Source organism: Toxotes jaculatrix, chromosome 8, assembly GCF_017976425.1.
Source record: "Toxotes jaculatrix isolate fToxJac2 chromosome 8, fToxJac2.pri, whole genome shotgun sequence".
NCBI classification, from domain to species: Eukaryota; Metazoa; Chordata; class Actinopteri; family Toxotidae; genus Toxotes; species Toxotes jaculatrix.
In genome coordinates this window covers 3,716,594-3,734,250 of record NC_054401.1, presented here as the reverse complement: position 1 = coordinate 3,734,250, position 17,657 = coordinate 3,716,594, and the positions used below count along the sequence as shown (strand labels likewise).

Sequence of the window (17,657 nt, the reverse complement as noted above, 5' to 3'; positions counted from 1 at the left end):
AGAGTCCTACTGAAAAAAAAAACAGCGCTAAAAAGAGGGGTAGGTCGATTCTTTATGTTTACCTTAAAGAAGCTGCTGAATTCAGCTGGCTTGGTGAATTTACAGGAAAACAGGCAAGTTAAGTCTCTTACCCTTCCTCCAGCATCGCAAACTAGCAGCAGACAGTTGTTTTGAATTGTGAAATACGTGTATTTCTTCATTAAATATCCTTAGTCGAGGACACAGTCGACATAGTTTTTATTCTTGTAACAGCAGACGCTCCTACATTAGCAAATTAGAAAAACAATGCTGGGTTTTATTACGTTTTTAACCAATGCAGGTGAGCAGTACTAGAGTGTCTTGGTTGCCATGGCTACAACGGACGCTGTTCGCATTCCGTCACCGGAGTCTTTTGACTCTGACACACACAAATGCTCACATACATGTTGTAAATTAACCAGAAATTATGTAAAACAGCAGTTTCATCAGTTCCTATGTTACGAACTATTTGTTAAATTAATTTATTTAACCTGTGTTACGTTAACGAATCAGGCCCCCTCCATTGTTTAATGAAAATGTATGATGGGGGTGAGAGAGTGGGATGTTATGAGTTTCGCATGTTCTAAAAGAAATTAAGGTCTTCGTGCTGAAAAAAAGGTTGGTTATCGCGAGAACATGTTAGGACTCAAAGAATTGACATATTATCGCGAGACTGGTGTGTGCCTCCGTTGGTGATTCACGTACAGTTTACGTCAGTCTTTTGCCGTAGTTTTGTTGGGCACGGGAGGCGTTGCGCGCCTCATAGTGCGTAACTCAACCAAAAGCAGTGAGAAGGGGAATGTCGGCTTGTGAATGATCGGTATTTGAGGCGGCAGGGAGCGTCAACGTTATGGGTGAGACTGCTGCCGTTAGCTACTGTCACGACTTATTCTGAAAGCCTTGTTGTAAACTACAACTCTGATTGTTTGTATTAATATTGGATTCACTGTTTGAACTATTGGGCTTTGCCGCTATTTACTCTGCAGTTGTCTGAGCAACCAACGCCCAGTCGTCCGCCTCCAGTTGGATGGGTTGCTAACTAGCTAGCTGTTAGCCTCGGCTTCGCTAGCAGGCAGCGTAACCTAACGGGAGTGTCATTTCCTGCCTTTAGCTCTTTCGCAAAGTATTTCACTAAATGTTTTTTTGTGTGTGTTACAAGCTAACATAACGAGCCACGTTAACACTCTTCTTAGGGTTACGCTGAAGTGTTTCTTAAAGCTTTCATTTTAGCTAACTAAGTGTCGTATGTTGGATTAAACAGCCCTCGTTAATGCTAACTTGTTTGAACCTAAGGGGTAAACGACATGTAACGTTACTACATGTGAGCTGCAAGGGCTTTCTACTTGGTTTGTAAAAAAAAAACGTTAAATAATGCCACGTTATTGAAAAGAACAGTCAGTGTCTTTGGCATTACATTTGTCCATGAAGACCTTTTCAAAATGCTTCTTTCAAAGTGGAGAACGACCACTTCCTTGCATCTGTGTGTCAGAGATGGCAGCTGCATTAGTGTGTGATCAATAATTTGATGAACCTGCAATGATTGGAACATCTAGGTCAGGCAATCAAAGCCAAATCAGGAAGCTCTCTCACAGTTAGGTATAAGGAGGACAAAGATGCCATTTAATCTGGATTATACCTGATCCATTACCTCAGAGTTCATGTTTTGACTTTTACGTTCATTGGCTTCAGACTGACCTCTAAGTCAAAAAATGAGACCTGTTGAGGAGAGCATTTAAAAATCTGCACAGTCAAATTGCAGCCTAGTCTTCCACCTGACACCACTTCCTTTATCAAACGCTGTCTGACATTGCCGTTAAGGAAACAGACAGACATTTTAAAACAGCTGTTAGTATTTATTTAATTTTTTTTGCAGCTATTTAGATTTCAAAAATAAGCTATGAATTAAAAAAACGCCTGATAATTGTTTGCTAGTTAACCAGTTTGAAAAGTTAGTGTTTTGGTTTGATACATATTGATTCACTAACTGAAGCTCTAGGATGCTACTGAGGTTAAGCTACACATCCTGTAGGCAAATCAGCATAAGCCATAGTCACACAGAAGACATGTGGGCTGCTGTTGGTAGGCAGGAGATGCTCCAGTGTAAGAGGCAGAAATCCTCTCATAGCCAAAGGCGAAAAGAAAAAGCTGCAACAATGAATGGGCCTTACTTTATGGCGCAACTGACATTAAAGGAGCAAGTGGAGTGGAATATGCACCACACTGGCCAATGCTGTGTGTGTTGTAACAGTAGTGAAGATCATGAATCATTTTGCCCCAGGCTTCACAGCTTGGGAAACTGATTCTGGATACAGAATGGTGTGTTTATGAGATGGCCAGAGATTGATTCTCAGTTTCCTTTTTTGTTTTTGTGCTCTCTCCCTTTGCTTTGTGACCCTGGAAACGCGGGCTCTTCCTGCACATTGGAACTGCATCGCAATGATCTACACAAAACAGCTGTAAGTAGAGAATTTATCTTTATACGTCAAGGAATTGAAAATTCTTGAAATTGAATTTTTTTTCAGGCATTATGTTTATAGTTTTCAGCTAACTTAAAATGCAGAGTCTCAAGTATATCAGTGTCTTTCTTAATTACAATTAAAAATGATTGTCGCGATGCATTCATCGTCATTCTCAGTGTAAAATGTTAAATATCTTCAGTGAAAACTTGAATAAGCTGATGCAGAGTACATATGTGGAGTTTTCAAATAGTGTTGGAAAAAAAAGTGTTTTGTCTAACTTTGAGTCTACTAGATCGAAATTTGACATTGGGAACATCAGGGTCCCGTGGTTAGAATATTTGGAATGTATTTCAGTTACAACAGCGTTGGAACAGGGCTTTAAAGACTTTTCTTTTGAGCTTTGCAGCTAAAACAGATTGCAAGATTAAATCTTTTTATGGTTTTGATGTTTGTGGGGTTTTTTTTTTTTACTGTCTTACAGCAGCAAAAGAATCTGGAAGGATATGTTGGCTTTGCAAGCCTCCCTAACCAAGTGTACAGGAAGTCTGTCAAGAGGGGCTTTGAGTTCACCCTGATGGTCGTGGGTAAGAACACACGCTGCTCAGCCCTCTGTTTGTCCTTGTTTTATTTGAATCATTGCATTGTATTCATTGCGGTTGGCATTTTAAAGTGCTTTGTTGTGGTGTCTTGTTGAGAGAGAGAGGGGGAGATTGTGTGTGTGCAGCCATATTTATACACAAGGGACATGCCCCCAGCTTTGTAGCATTAATTGCTGAGTCAGAAAGGAGGGGACATATGCATTGCTCTGATTTGAATTAATCTTGATCTTAGGCTCTTGACGCTGTCTCCTAGAACAGAAACATTTGGGTTGGAATTATGTAGGGCTGCACTCAGCGAATCAAAAATGTGGACATTCTTTTAAAATGCTTGGATGTGGTGGTTGACACTGGGCCAAGATCCTCCTTGGCTGATCAGTCCTCTGTTTGGAGGGAAAATGTTTCTTCGGGTCAAAACCATTTCCTGTGGTGGGACCAACAGAATTTGTATCCAGCGTGCCTCTAAGAATAGCACATCTGCCACAGCGTTCACACCAGTCAGTCTCCTTACAGGTTTTTACTTGTAGTAGCTAATCAATTTTCAAACATATTAGTGAGCAGTTTTTTTTTTTTTTACTTGCTTACTCGGATTTTGCTTGCTCCTGTCCTCTGAAGTGTTCTTTATTAAAGCTGTTGGATGGTAACCAACTGGTCCTCTGGGGCCTGTGAATGCTTCAGTGTGTTTGCAACAGACCGCTTTATTTAGGGAATGATTGCAGAAAAGATCCAAAAGATTGAAAATGGCATAGCAACAAGGAAAGTATAAGAGGTTGTCTGGACTTATTTGCAGTGAAATGCTTGCCATTGTTTTTATGGTGTCACCCTCTTTCATGGAGACACACACAGAATATTCAGTTTTTCTTGGCTCGGATGAGCTGTGAGCCCACATGTCCCCGCCGTGCAACGCAATGCGTCACCAGTGTGGTGTGAAAGAGGAAAAGAGGATGAAAGATGGAGGAAGGGAAGGGGAGCGACGGGACTAGTATTACCACCAGTGACTGGCACGTCTGTCCATGCCTCGTGAAACACATGACCCAACAGCATGTTCAGTTCACACATTGCAGAGCAGCCCTTTTCGCAGGACTGTCATCACTTCATACTGCAGCAAATTTAACAAGCACATACCCACAGCAGATAGTTACATGCCATGCATAAAATGTACGACAGACCAACGCTACAGTACAAGCTCCACACATTACCCTTTGACTGTAGCTTTGGTGTAAATGGGGGCTCGTTAAATATTGACTTGTGGCCATCAGCCAAGGCAGGCAGTGCCAGTGGTCATTTCCACTAATGATCCTTTTCATTGGGAACTTGGAAACGGGGCACACAATGACCAATTGTCTGTGTTGTTGTCTTAGCCTTTTAACTGTTACCCAAATGGATTAATGTCCTCTGCAAATGTCAGTCTCATCCCCAGCTAGACACATGCCCTTTGACTGTCTTTAAGATGTCAGCAGTGATCTTTGTGTGGGTATAATGCAAGGTTCAGGGTTTTTGTTAAATGGATTTTCAGTGTGTTTTTCCAAATAATGCAATACTCTGTCTGTCTCAGTCTAATTTGTCCCCTTGTTTTCCTCTGTTTCAGGTGAGTCAGGGTTGGGCAAATCCACGTTGATCAACTCTCTGTTCCTAACAGACCTGTACTCAGCAGAGTATCCTGGGCCTTCACATAGAATCAAAAAGACTGTACAGGTAGATTTTGGCAAATAAAAGATATCTTTGAGCTAAGAAGTTCACGCAGTGTTAAAACAACCAAACACACCTGCATTGCTAGCGTATGCTGGGGCAAAAAAAAAACAACCCAAAAAACGATAAACAGATGGGAAATGGCCACCTAAGTAGACCAAATATGAGAGTGGAAAAATGGCACACTTTGGCAGCAAACAGCTTTGGCAGTATTCCAAACCATAATTTTGAAAATGTGGTCAGCACTGTGGCCACAGAACAAACAGAGACTGTCTATATGTGTCATAGTGCATCTGTGTCAGTGACATACATACCTGCTTATCAGTTTGATTTCATGTGTTCTCAAATATGTAGTATGCAGTAGTATATTTATTTTAAAGAGAGGAGAATTATCGGGTTTGTTGAGAACAGTATCTGTTATATGACTTTCTTGAATTCCTGAGGTGAAGCTCTGTTAACAGCTGAATTAATTTGTTAAAAAAAAAAAAACATTTTCCAGACTGTGATCAGGTTTGATTGACTTTTTCAAAACACGCAGTAAATCCTCAGTTTCCTCGTGGTTTAAATAATCCAGACTCACTGTCAGCTTGTGCCATAAATGCTTTAATCTTCATCTTCTTTAATTACACAACTTTGTCCTGAATGTTGAGTGCCCCAGGTGCTGTACTTTATCTGTCTGGCTCCTGACTGACAGCATTGCTATCTTCAGATGCTTGTATACTTTTCTGGTTTCTCAGCATAGTTGGCTAATACCACAGTGTGTGGTGGCGTGTTGCTACATGCTGCTAGCCTCAAGTGTTTTCTATGTTAAATACATAATCGGTGATGCTATTAGCTTACAATGCTAATGATTTTGTACTCCACCTGTGTCTTTTGTCTTTATTATTAATTAAATAGTTTGGCTTCAAAAGCACAGTGAGTGGCAAAAGTAAACACAATGTGCCCCTCGTTCTGTCTGCTGTGTCAGGTGGAGCAGTCCAAAGTTTTAATAAAGGAAGGCGGTGTCCAGCTGCTGCTCACAATAGTTGACACCCCAGGGTTTGGAGATGCTGTCGACAACAGCAACTGGTAAGAAACACCACAACTGCATTTGTAACCCCCAAAATGCCAAAGCTACTCTCCCCCATTCCTAATTCAAGGAGTCCTCCGGGGGCTTTGTTTCATAACGGAAGCTGTAATTTGTGTTATGCAGCTGGCAGCCAATCATCGACCACATAGACAGCAAGTTTGAAGACTACCTGAACTCAGAATCGCGGGTGAATAGAAGACAGATGCCCGACAGCCGAATCCACTGCTGCCTGTACTTCATCGCCCCCTCGGGACACGGGTGAGTCTGGGAGACAAATTCATAAGACAATAAACACCTTTATAGTGGATGCTTTCATCCAAACCACCTTCTGTTGTCAGCAAACACGGTTCCAGTGTGAATCAAACTCTTAAATGTCACTTCCTTGTTCAATAGAAAGGAAGTGGATGGCAGTAAGGTCTGAATAGGACTCAAGAAAGGAAAACGTTGGAAGGGAAAGGGTGAACAGTGGGAGGAAATGAGCAAAAATAGTAGAGTTAAAAGGGAAAAGAAGAGGTCAGCAGTGCCCCAGAGGTCAGAGGCTGACTGGAAGTGAAGGTTGCTGGTTCAGATTCCCGCACTGCTATACAGATGGTAGTCAGTAAAGCTCTTTCTACCTTAACCTTTTCAGCTAGATGCTGAACCCTCATCTGCTTCAGGAACAGCTCAGTGGCCAACAGTGTGAAACTGTGGTCATAATAGGCAGTTCCTGAGGTCGGGGACTGTATGTGCAGTACGTGCGTGTGCTGTCTTACTCCATCTCTTACAACTGCTCATTGCTGTAAATGACAACGTGAGACTGAGTCAGCTTGTCTTGCAAAATAAGGGTTAAAACTTGAGGCTTGTAAAAGGAGGAAAAAACGGTGGGGGTGTGTGTGTGGGGGGGGGGGGGGGGGGGGGGGGGCTATACAGACGAAGATACTGGCAAAATGCCCAGCAGATGATACTGATTGCCAAATGTTTCATAAAGAGATGACTGTGTGGAATTTTAATTTCAGTGTTTATTATTCGCAAGCCACCATCTTCTCTAGTTAGTGGACGGATCTCATCTTGTCTTTCATTTAAGAAGTGTATGTGTCTTTTCAGTCAAAGAGCAGAAAGTGTGGGAGTAGTGAAATTGAAAAATGAGGCTTCAAGCAGTTATTTCCTGTCACAAAAAAAACTTTAGCCTGTATTCGGTCAGTAACTCATTTAAATGCACGTTTAACATGGTGTTAATGTGAAAGTTTGCCCCTGGTTATAGCTCCGCACCTTTAAATATACAAAAGGAAATACTGCTGTTTGTCATCGTAGGGCTGGATGTTGTTTGTGTCTGATGTGTGGTGCTGCCCTATTTGTGTGTATGCAAATCTCAAGCGTGTGCTCACATGCCCTAAAATCTGTTGACCATGGCTTACTGTAAACAATGAAGAGGCCTCTGTCCTCCGCTCTCGTGGTGTTTTTTTTTTTTTTTTCTTGCTTATGACTGTCCGTCCTCTAAGACGTTGTGTTTGTACAAGCCCGTCTTCTGTACCCACACAAGCAGCACTTTAGCCTTGAGGATGTGCAGCGTATGTTCTCACAAACACACATAGAGCATCCCCTCATAGCACCAGCTGACTGCTCTCACACAGCAACACAATGACTTCCAACACTGGGAGACAGTCTGAATGCTGAAGTCTGACTTTTGAGGACAGTGACTCATTAAGAAAACGATCCCTCGCATCACTCTCTGTTAAATCATACAATGTGGCCTTTCTCAGACTGTGGTTAAACCCAGCTGTGAGCACCAGCAAGTTAGTTTATTTTATTTTATTTTATGTGTAAAACCACATAGTCCCTATATACACTGAATAAAACAAGAAAGGGGACGGCTTCAATATTTTGAGATCAAATACTGATTTAATAATCAGGGTACTGAATGTCTGCTGAATGTATGCTCCGTATGTTATATGGAGCTGCAATGATCCATCAAAAGAAAAATGTATGCCAACTATTTTTGTAATGATTTATTGTTTTAAGTATTTTCTCAAGCATAAATGACAAACATTACTGACTTCCAACTTATCACTGATGAGTATTTTCTCTTTTTTTTTCCTCTCATATATCGTCATAAGCTGAATATCTTTAGGTTTTGGATTGTTAGTTGGCGAGGACGTCACTTCGGGGTTCCGTATTGTCACTGGGATTTTATTGATCCATTGATTTATCAAGAAAATAATCAGCCAGCCCTGATGTTGTAAACTGTTGTCCTTTTTTTTCTGTTGTCTGAGGGTTTGTTTTATGGTTTATACATAATTTATTAGTGTCTTGTTGTCAGCTGTCATTATCTGTTAATGATATTAGTAGAATCCTCATTTTGTTTATTTGATAAATAGAGAACTAGTGAAATTGCTTTTGCTGTAGCTTCTTTGTCAGATAACTACCAATTCAGGTTTTCTTAAGCGTCTCGGAGCAGCACTGTGCTGTATATCGACCTCCATGGCTGTTGGCTACATGACAAACATGCATCCCACTCTAACCACTAAAAACAACAAATTCTGTCTCTGGGCAGAGTTTGATTCAGAGGGATATTTCCACAGTGTCCTAAGGAAATCAAATGAAGATGTGAATACAAAGTGAAATGCAAATCTTCAACTCAGTGATTCACTAAAGTCAAATGTTATTTATTCAGCTCAGAAAGAGCCAAGAATAGCAACCCTTTCTCACGGCTACAAGGTCGTTTTCTTAGACATTACAAACATCAGTCAGGCGATACTTTTCTATATTTGGTTTAACTACATTTATTCTCTTGTTATCTAAGAAAAAACAGACCGAGGAGCAGTGATCAAATGTAAATCCAAAACCTCAAAATATCCCCATTTATTTCTAAAATGACAAAGGGATAGACTCCACAACACTTTAATTCATTATTTTGACCTTAAATGTGCTGGACAGACTTCTACATTTAAGACGTCAGTCCTGAGTATTAAGTAAGTAATAACTCGATATGACTCAAAGATGTTCAGTCGAACTACATGTAAAGCTGCATCTTTGTCTCCCTGCAGGCTGAAACCCCTGGACATTGAGTTCATGAAACGGTTACATGAGAAAGTTAATGTCATCCCACTGATCGCCAAAGCAGACACCCTCACCCCCGAGGAATGCCAACAGTTCAAGAAGCAGGTCAGTGGTTTCCACAGCTGCACGCTACCGCAGAAAAACGATCTGAGAGGCGTTTTCCTCGGCTGATGGCGGTGTCGTACATCTTGAAGCAAAGTCGAGCAGAGAACAGTGTCTCTGTAAAAAGTTGTCCGTAAACACACAAAAAAGGACTGTTGAATGGCTCAGTTTGTATTGCTTCACTTTGCACTGTGGTATTGTGTTGTACTTTTACTAGAAGCTAGAAACGAGAGACACCAAAGTCCACCTTCATACAAATGACCATACAAGTAAGTCAGTACACTGTGTAAAGTCACTATGCCAACACAACACAGGGTGAAGACTAAAACTGCAACTGAACTCATCATTTTAAGTTGTTTTACCGATGTGATTATACATTTGCATTGTGGGCTTGACTCTGGACAAGATGTGACCACAGAGACGTGTCAGTTTGAGTGTGTGAGGCTTAACATGAGGTTAAGGTTGTACTTGTTTTGTTAAGCCGTTTCCAGTCAGCGGCTCTGCCGGAAGTTGCTCAGAGATCTTCTCTTCTCCCGTCTCCTGCACTAGATCATGCGGGAAATCCAAGAGCACAAAATCAAGATCTACGAGTTCCCTGAGACGGACGACGAAGAGGAGAACAGACTGGTGAAGAAGATCAAGGTATGTCACCTGCCAGGTCCACGCATCAAATTACAGTCAGTGTCACAGTCTGTTACAAACCTAGGCTCAAAAACACTTGTATTACTTATACCCATATATTTTTCTTTCGCTAGGACAAGTTGCCATTGGCCGTAGTAGGAAGCAACACCATCATTGAGGTGAATGGCAAGAGGGTCAGAGGGAGACAATACCCCTGGGGGGTTGCAGAAGGTATGAAAGTTTTGTTATGTCGCTTGGTGTTGGGGATACAGACAGTTACTGCTTTTATCCTCATAATTTACTGACTGACTTGTTATTTTCCCTCCCAGTTGAAAACAGTGACCACTGCGACTTCACCATCCTCAGGGATATGCTCATCAGGTACTGAAAAACACAAAGAAGCTGTAACATTTACAGTTAATAAACACTTCAATCGATGTTTTTAGTCTGAAATAAATAAATGTGAGCAGTTGTTTAACGCAAGAAGTGTGTTAGCTGTGCTAACGTTGGAAACGTTGCTCAGCGAGCATTTTAAATATTCTGAATTCTTTGTTGTCCATCCGCAGAACCCACATGCAGGACCTGAAGGATGTGACAAACAACGTCCACTATGAAAACTACCGCAGCAGGAAGCTGGCCGCTGTCACCTACAACGGAGTCGACAACAACAGGGCTAAAGGACAACTGTCCACCAAGTAAGGACAAACTGTACTGTTCACTTCTGACTAGTTAAACAGAAAATAAAATAAAAGTTTTAGGCAAACTGCATAAAATTATTTTTACTTGCAACTTAGATTGTGTAGAATAGAACAGGACCTGTGAATTGCTGCTAACTTGTTTCGGGGCCTAGTTTTACTAAGCCAATTATGAAGCAGATTAAAATTTGGGTGATTACTGTATAACCAACCAAATGCTGCTGAATATTTTCTTCCCTACCAGGAGTTTACCAGGAGTCAATAGAGACAGAGTTTATCAGTATCTGATGATATTACATTTTGAAAAATGGGGGCAGGGAAATATCCAAAGCAGGGTGGATCTGTAAGATTTACAGGCTTTAAATGGCCACGTTTCTTGCCAGCTGTATGTGTTAAACTGAGTTGGATATATGTGTGACTTGGAAGTGGCTGTAGGAAGTGATTGCACACGACAGAGTTGCTGTCAAATTATTTATTCATGTCCTGTTTTATTTAGGTGTTTAGGTTCCAGGTAACTGAAAAGGCAAAGGGAGTTCATTCATGGACCATCTGTCCTCTGTGACGTTTGAAAACCACTCAGTGGTTTTGCTTTTGTCGTAGCCTCTCACTTTACTACTTTGCATAAAATCATGCCACTGATTTTGCTCTACGGCTGAACAGAGGCCTCACGCTGCTGATGCTAACACACAGCTAAACTTTATTTTTTATTTTTTTAAACCAACTCTGCTAATGTATTTGACACCCAGCTCACAAAGCCCACGTTGTTATTTTTTCCAAGCTTTCTGTTTTTTTTTCCATTTGCAGTGAAAAAGTAGTTTGAGTCACAGAACACATCCAGTAGACTGTAGTTTTATTTTAGTGCATGACCTCATCATTGCATGCTGTGTGTGTCTGTGTGTGTGTGTGTGTGTGTGTGTGTGAATGTGTGTGTGTGTGTGTGTGTGTTTGGTTGTATGTGTTTTTGTTTTTTAGACTTGACACAGTTGAAGGAATGTAAGTGGTCATTTTTTCACTTATTTTTCAGCCCCTTGTTTAAGATGTTCATTTCTCTGTATCCGTCCTCTGTTCTCCCTCGTTGCCTGCGTTTGGGTATTTTCTCTCCTCCCTGTTGGGTCAGCTGTCCCCCCTCGACTTCCCCCTGTTAGTAGATGTTTCCCAGACCAGCAGGGGGAAACCTGTGGACTGCCACACCTCCTTATAAATCTAGTTTGACGGCCTTGAATGTGATGCTTTAATTTTTTCTCCGCCAGTCTCTCCACCTGGTGTATTCATTGCTGCTTCCACCTGCTGCTTTTAAGCCTGAACTAAAAACTGAAACCTGCACATGAGATGTTTGGAATGGTTACCAGTGTTTATGACATGTAGGACAACAATGTTGAAGTAAAACCTACAGTGTTTACACTTGAGACAAAAATGTGTTTGTTGTGGCGACGCGGCGTTCCATCTCAGGTCATATTCCCACCCATGTGTCACTAATCTTGGCCTCAGATCTGAGAGGGCATCTAGCCTGAGGCGGGTGGTAAATAAATGCGAAACACAGAGGATCTCTAATAATAAGAAAATCGATCCGAGCAGTAGTTTGATTTCTTCTGAGCTGAAGAATTACTATAAAGCTTAGCGGTAAGACTTTAGACAGAAATTAGGGAGGCATTATTCCGACCATTTCCTTCTTAACATGAGTCCAATCCCAAACTTATAGTGGAAATGCCTAATTATCATAATTCCATTAACAAAAAAAATTCAGTCTGGATTGGTTGTGTTAATAAGGTCAGTATCGATGCTGATACTGAGCAGGTGTCTGGGATCAGTGCATCTCTACCAGAAATACCCTGAGAAGTGCCGTCACAAATATACACCATGTGTATTTGTTTTTATTTAAAAACAGTATATTGCAGCGTGAAGATGATTTCCACCTGTTTTTACGGTAACTTTGATAACCCATAATGCATCAGACAGGATCAGACGGTGCTTTACAAGCTTCGCTGCCGTCATCACTCCTCCGACCTAAATTCCTCATAATCACAGGTAACCTCTGCAAATAACTCATGACAGGTCTCTGTGCACTTACACTGCAACAAAGGATCCTGCTGAGCTTTCCTAACATCTAACCCACCACCTGCATTAACCACCAGTGTTCACAGGTTCGTTGCATTAGCGTTTGGGTCCCTCCTCTGGTAGAAATGTCTCATGGTTGGTTTGGTTTCCTGTTCCTTTTACACTCTTGTTGGATCCTGTCGTTCCTGAAACGTCAAACAACGTTTTTTCCTCCTGTACCCCAACAGTTTGTATTCATGTCTTTGGGGAATGTGGGATGATGTTATGTTTCCCAACACAATTTGAGATTTTTACAAATCTACTGCGCCGATTTTACAGTCAGTTTCTTCTCATTTTCGGCTGCTCTGAAAGAGAAGAAGCTGTGGACTGCCGCTGGTGATGCAGAGAAGTGCTGGGCTAAATCTGTGTGTTTGTGCATGTATCTGTGTGTGTCTGTGTGTGTGCGCGCGCTCATGTGTTTCCCTGTGCAGGAGTCCTCTGGCCCAGATGGAGGAGGAGAGGCGAGAGCACGTGGCTAAGATGAAGAAGATGGAGATGGAGATGGAGCAGGTGTTTGAGATGAAAGTCAAGGAAAAAGTGCAGAAACTCAAAGACTCTGAAGCAGAGGTAAAAAACACACACACACCTGTGTTACTCAATACTGCAGTTCATGGCCCTGTGAAGTTACTCATGTCTGAGCACCTTCCTTCCTTCCTCTTGTGCTGACGTGTTTCAGCGGTTAGTGTGAGTGTGAGAGAGCTGTATGAAAACATGTCTTTGATTTGTGTAAATGGATGTTCTGTTTGTGAGTCCCCGCCCCCGAAACTAGACTTTAGAGTTTCTGTGGAACTCATGGAAATATTAACCTTCTCTTTTGTTTTATTTCCCATGTGTTTGGAGAATTGCAATAAAATGAGGTTTCATTACAGCACAAACATTACAAAGCTCGTTCAAATTAGGAAAGCACTGAAATAAAATATGAATATACTTTATACACTTAAACAGCAAATTGTTGTTCACCAAGAACAAGGCTGTAAATTTGCCCTGTCATGCCTTCTGCTGATATGAGAGAGGTTCCTGCTTTAACAGTGCTACATGTTCTTTATTTTTTTTTATGCTTATAAAAAAAATATTCAGCATGGTAATATGACAGGAAATTAAATGGAAGGTCGAGTCAAAACCAGAAACAAACCTTAAAACAAGTAAATGAAATGCTAAGCTTATCTTTTCCTGAAGTTCACTGTGACTTACAGCATTATTTTTCTGGAGGTTTTAGTTTTCTTTCTTTGTCAAATCAGCCATTTGTTTCTCTCCCTGGAGTTTATAACAGTTTATTGTAGGTCACGTTTTGCAGCCCACATGCTGTGTCGGGTTTTATGGCTGCTCATGTGACAGTTCTTTCAGTATAAAATACTGACAGCCTCCTCTGTCCTGCCTGTGTCTCTGCAGCTTCAGCGGCGTCATGAGCAGATGAAGAAGAACCTGGAGGCTCAGCACAAGGAGCTGGAGGAGAAGCGACGCGTGTTTGAGGAGGAGAGAGGGAACTGGGAGACCCAGCAGCGCCTCGAGCAGCAGAAACTGGAGGCCTCCAGGTAAAGCTGACAGCCACTGTCACACTTTCTATGGCTCAGCTGAACATTTGAACAAACGCGTTAAACTAAATCAAATCAATATCAGAAGAAAATCAGGAGAAAAAGAATGAACGCCCTGCTTATAACCCCTTACATATATTCAGCTGATGACTGTAGACCACAGATTTTTATTGTCTTGGGCAGAATGTTGGGCATCACTGCTATAGATAATGCATACTTAGATAAACAGCATACACAGGTATCATTCATGACTGTGTAGGCTTTTCACTGTCTGGTTGGTGATCACAGATATAAATGTCTTTCCTCTTCTGCAGAACTCTGGAGAAAAACAAAAAGAAAGGCAAGATCTTTTAAAGACAGTCGGCAGGACCACCCCAGCTCGAGTTGTTTGTGTTTGCCAACGTTGCCGGTCAGGACACCAGTGTGTGGCACTGACATTACCCACCTCCTCCTCCTCCTCCCCCCCCCCCTCCCCCTCCTCCCCCTCCCCTTCCACCTCCCCCTCCTCTTCCTCTGGCCCTGCTCTGTCTGCCAGCACAGCTGTGCTCCTGCTCCCACCTGATAGAGGGAGTACTGGGGGTATTTGTGGGTATGTGAGGGGGGTGGGGAGGGTCTGTATGTACGGTCAGGACCGTCACCACAGGACCCCCTCGCTGCCTCGGGACTCATCATCATCAAGAATGTGTTTACCTTAACAACAGAAAAAAATAACCCCATCTTAGAAAGGCCAAACCCATATTATTATTTTAATTATTATTATTATTGGTGTTATTATTATTGTTGTTGTTATAACTGAATAATGCCCCCACCCCCACATGCTGCTCTCTCTTTTTTTTTTTCCTCCCAAGGTTGCTTTTAAATGACTGATGTGTACAGTTTTATGGAGAGCAAAGACAATAAAAATCCCCATGATTCATGTCTGACTGTTGTACAATCAAGTTCTGGTGAAATATATTTGTTTACAGGAACAGTATATGAACATTAACTTTGTCTTCTGTCATGTATTAAAGTAAGAAGAGGACAAGGCATTAACTAACCCTTTGTTTTGTTTAGAGTGTACCTGGTAAACCATTAACCCTCCTCCTGTGAGTGCTACAGCCTAAAATGAAATGGTGTCAACAGAAAAACCTGAAACCAAGAAAGACAATAAAAATGCACCTTGGGCCTTTTTTTTATAGATTTTTAAAAAATGGCTAAAGTTTCTTTTTTTCTTAAGTGTAACGCTTTCTTTTTCCTCTGTGTTTTGCTATCTCCACTAGCCTTGGACCACCATTTATAATGTCATAAGTGTTATATTTCACTTTAGTTTATTTTTATATATACCGAGCCAGCTGAAGTAATAACTTCTTTTGTATGTTTAGAAAACTCTCAGAGACTTGACTGCAGCGTCCACTGTTTGGAAAAAAAACAAATAGTCTCGCATTTAACAGTGATCCTGGACGTGTTGGAAAAAAAAAAGAAAACAATATTTCAGTCGCTCTGCTGAAATGATCAGTGGGAAATGAAGAGTCAACACCGCAGTTTGCTTTGGCTATGTACTCCATCTCTGATTTTTAATTTTATTTTTCATTTGTATTGTACAAAGTCACTTAATAAACCTGTGATGATATTGAGAAGTGAGATGGTTTTATTATGGGAAATGATGCGGACACTTAAGGTGACGTGAGAGTAATTTTATGACACTATTCATTGAAATATTAGTTAAATTATTTTCAGTGATCACTTAAAGTCTTTAGTGTTTTTCACCACTAGATGTCAGTGGTTGCCTAAAAGTGTGATCAGCTTTGCCAGCAGTGACAAACTCGACTGTTAAATTTCACGTTTTTATGAAACCGTGACAAACTGACCAAACTAAATAAATAACAATAATAAAAACATGTTGTAGTCAGTGTGAAATGAAACGAAGCCAGAAAACAAATGCAGTTTTCCTCAGTGCTGTTGAGGCCCCGTGTGCAGCTCACAGAACTCCTGCGGGGATGAAATCAGCTGTTACCAGGCAGATTTCCACTGAAATGAGACTTCTTCAACGTGACAGTTGAATAAAATCATACCTTGATCCTCAAAGCTCCTTTTACCCATCAGACCCACAAAGGTTTGAAATTTGTGCCCTGGGAATAAGAAAAAAAAAAAACATCCGACAAAGACTTAAACTTTTGTTTAAATGCAACTGTTCCACCTATTGAAATGATAATGTAAAATCATGATACTCACGTTTACGTGCTGTCTGAGATTTTCCTGTTTGGAGGAAGGAAACAGTGATCTGTTTCTCATGATGCCCGAAGGTAAACACAGTTAACTGGTGTGAAACAGTACGACTTTAAAGAGCCCTACCTGAGCCTTTCTTCCCCATGAGTCCGAGATATTGGCGTGGTCTTGGTTTTCTGATCATTCTCACCAACATGTCTCGAATTACTTCAGAGTTTGACCATTTGATCTTGAGGCAGAAAGAAGGCAAAGATAGAGGCTGAATATCGCCAATGTCTTCTTGTATTCAAACTATAATTAATTTCCACCAGTGACTGAGTCAAAGAAATTATCTTTCCTTAAACTTACAAACATAAAATACAATTATTATTAGTTATTTTGTGCTTAAGGGAAGATTTTACCATCCCAAAACCTCTGGGGAAAATCTGGAAGGATGTAATATGGCATGTTTTTGTTTTTTTTTTCATTATAAATTCACAAATGCAATAATGTCTTACCTGTTCGCTGCCTTCTCTCTTGTTTTCATCATCCATTTCTTGACAGAAAACATTTGTCAGAAGCAGAACAAGTATCAGAACAAGTTTAAGTGTCTCCATCACTGCAGACCGTGCGTAATTTCACCGCGATGCTTCTGCTCAAAAATATAAACGCTGAATCCTGTTAGTCTGGGTCACAGCTAATAAGAAATATCTGTGCTCAGGTAGTCTACACCTCTCTGCTGGATTATTTTAAATACCGAAAGACAGAATAACGGCGCGTCTTCTCTGATGATGCGCCTTTGCGCCACGGGGATCCATTAACGCTCATTTTGCGCACACGGCGCTTCCAAGCACCGCTGAAGTGGATGATGTGGGTCTGCAATTATTCTGTGACTCACAGGGCTTCATTTTGGCATATGTTATAATTAGTATGAGTTTCATGCGCAGGGTCCATGTGAAGATTACACAGGACTTTAGTCCAAAAGGGGGGATGAGGCGCATTGGTAAAGCAGTCTTAATACATCTTTTATCCGCCTCCAGATGTGGAGGGAGTTTTCAGATCCTTCTTTGCTGGGTATTTACAGGACCAGATCTTATAACTGGTTATACACTTTGATTTATACTAGCCTATTTATGGTGTGCTGTAGAGTAGCCCTACTTCTATTTTCTATGCTAGTTGATGGTATGTACTGTATAATCTATAGAAGGCCTATTCTAGTTTTGTTTTTGCTCTTCCCTTTGCTGATGTGCCAATTAAATTTCCCTGGGATTATAAATAAACTTTATCTTATCTTTAATGTTTTGAAGGCCATATATATTACCTGAATCTGAAAAAAACAACTGCCTACTGTGAACCTGTCAAATAAATGTAGTTAAAAGTACAAAAAAAAAACAAAAAAAAAACAGCGGACTGGATGCATAAAGTAACATCAGATTAAAGTAAATGATAGACATCCCTTAACCCCCAAAGTTTTTAAGTGAACGTAGTTAAATAAATAAATAAACCAGTAAGTAAGTCAATCATAATTCCCTAACTTTCCCGCTGCCAGTGGAAATCCCCTT

At 40.9% G+C, this 17,657-nt stretch overlaps 2 protein-coding genes across 3 annotated transcripts; one reads left to right on the top strand and one right to left on the bottom strand.

Annotated features, from left to right (window-relative positions):
- Positions 1-791: 791 nt before the first annotated feature.
- Positions 792-15,520, top strand: sept7b (septin 7b). 2 transcript variants are annotated; one of them, XM_041044752.1, is made up of 15 exons: positions 792-872; positions 1,066-1,067; positions 2,959-3,061; positions 4,662-4,768; positions 5,730-5,830; positions 5,955-6,089; positions 8,855-8,972; positions 9,519-9,611; positions 9,725-9,821; positions 9,920-9,971; positions 10,157-10,285; positions 11,258-11,278; positions 12,811-12,946; positions 13,769-13,911; positions 14,226-15,520. In XM_041044752.1, the coding sequence occupies exons 1-15, from the start codon at positions 869-871 to the stop codon at positions 14,263-14,265; spliced, it is 1,281 nt and encodes a 426-aa protein (XP_040900686.1). In that variant the 5' UTR covers positions 792-868; the 3' UTR covers positions 14,266-15,520. The 2 variants fall into 2 exon arrangements, with proteins under 2 accessions (XP_040900686.1, XP_040900687.1); XM_041044753.1 differs by having other exon boundaries at positions 812-872; positions 2,962-3,061.
- Positions 15,521-15,649: 129 nt separating this feature from the next.
- LOC121186119 (protachykinin) lies at positions 15,650-17,356 on the bottom strand. Its single transcript, XM_041044757.1, has 5 exons — positions 16,614-17,356; positions 16,243-16,345; positions 16,123-16,146; positions 15,963-16,019; positions 15,650-15,879 (listed from the first exon to the last, which is right to left on the bottom strand). The coding sequence occupies exons 1-5, from the start codon at positions 16,710-16,712 to the stop codon at positions 15,869-15,871; spliced, it is 294 nt and encodes a 97-aa protein (XP_040900691.1). The 5' UTR covers positions 16,713-17,356; the 3' UTR covers positions 15,650-15,868.
- Positions 17,357-17,657: the final 301 nt, after the last annotated feature.

Excerpts from the sequence above, each read along its gene's own strand:
- sept7b (XM_041044752.1), top strand. Across the intron at positions 5,831-5,954 it reads GCTGTCGACAACAGCAACTG|CTGGCAGCCAATCATCGACC; the intron begins GTAAGAAACACC and ends TGTGTTATGCAG. Across the intron at positions 12,947-13,768 it reads TCAAAGACTCTGAAGCAGAG|CTTCAGCGGCGTCATGAGCA; the intron begins GTAAAAAACACA and ends GTGTCTCTGCAG.
- LOC121186119 (XM_041044757.1), bottom strand. The coding sequence starts at position 16,712 with ATGGAGACACTTAAACTTGTTCTGATACTTGTTCTGCTTCTGACAAAT. Across the intron at positions 16,147-16,242 it reads CATGGGGAAGAAAGGCTCAG|GAAAATCTCAGACAGCACGT; the intron begins GTAGGGCTCTTT and ends TCCTCCAAACAG. Across the intron at positions 16,020-16,122 it reads ATCTCAGACAGCACGTAAAC|GGCACAAATTTCAAACCTTT; the intron begins GTGAGTATCATG and ends TCTTATTCCCAG.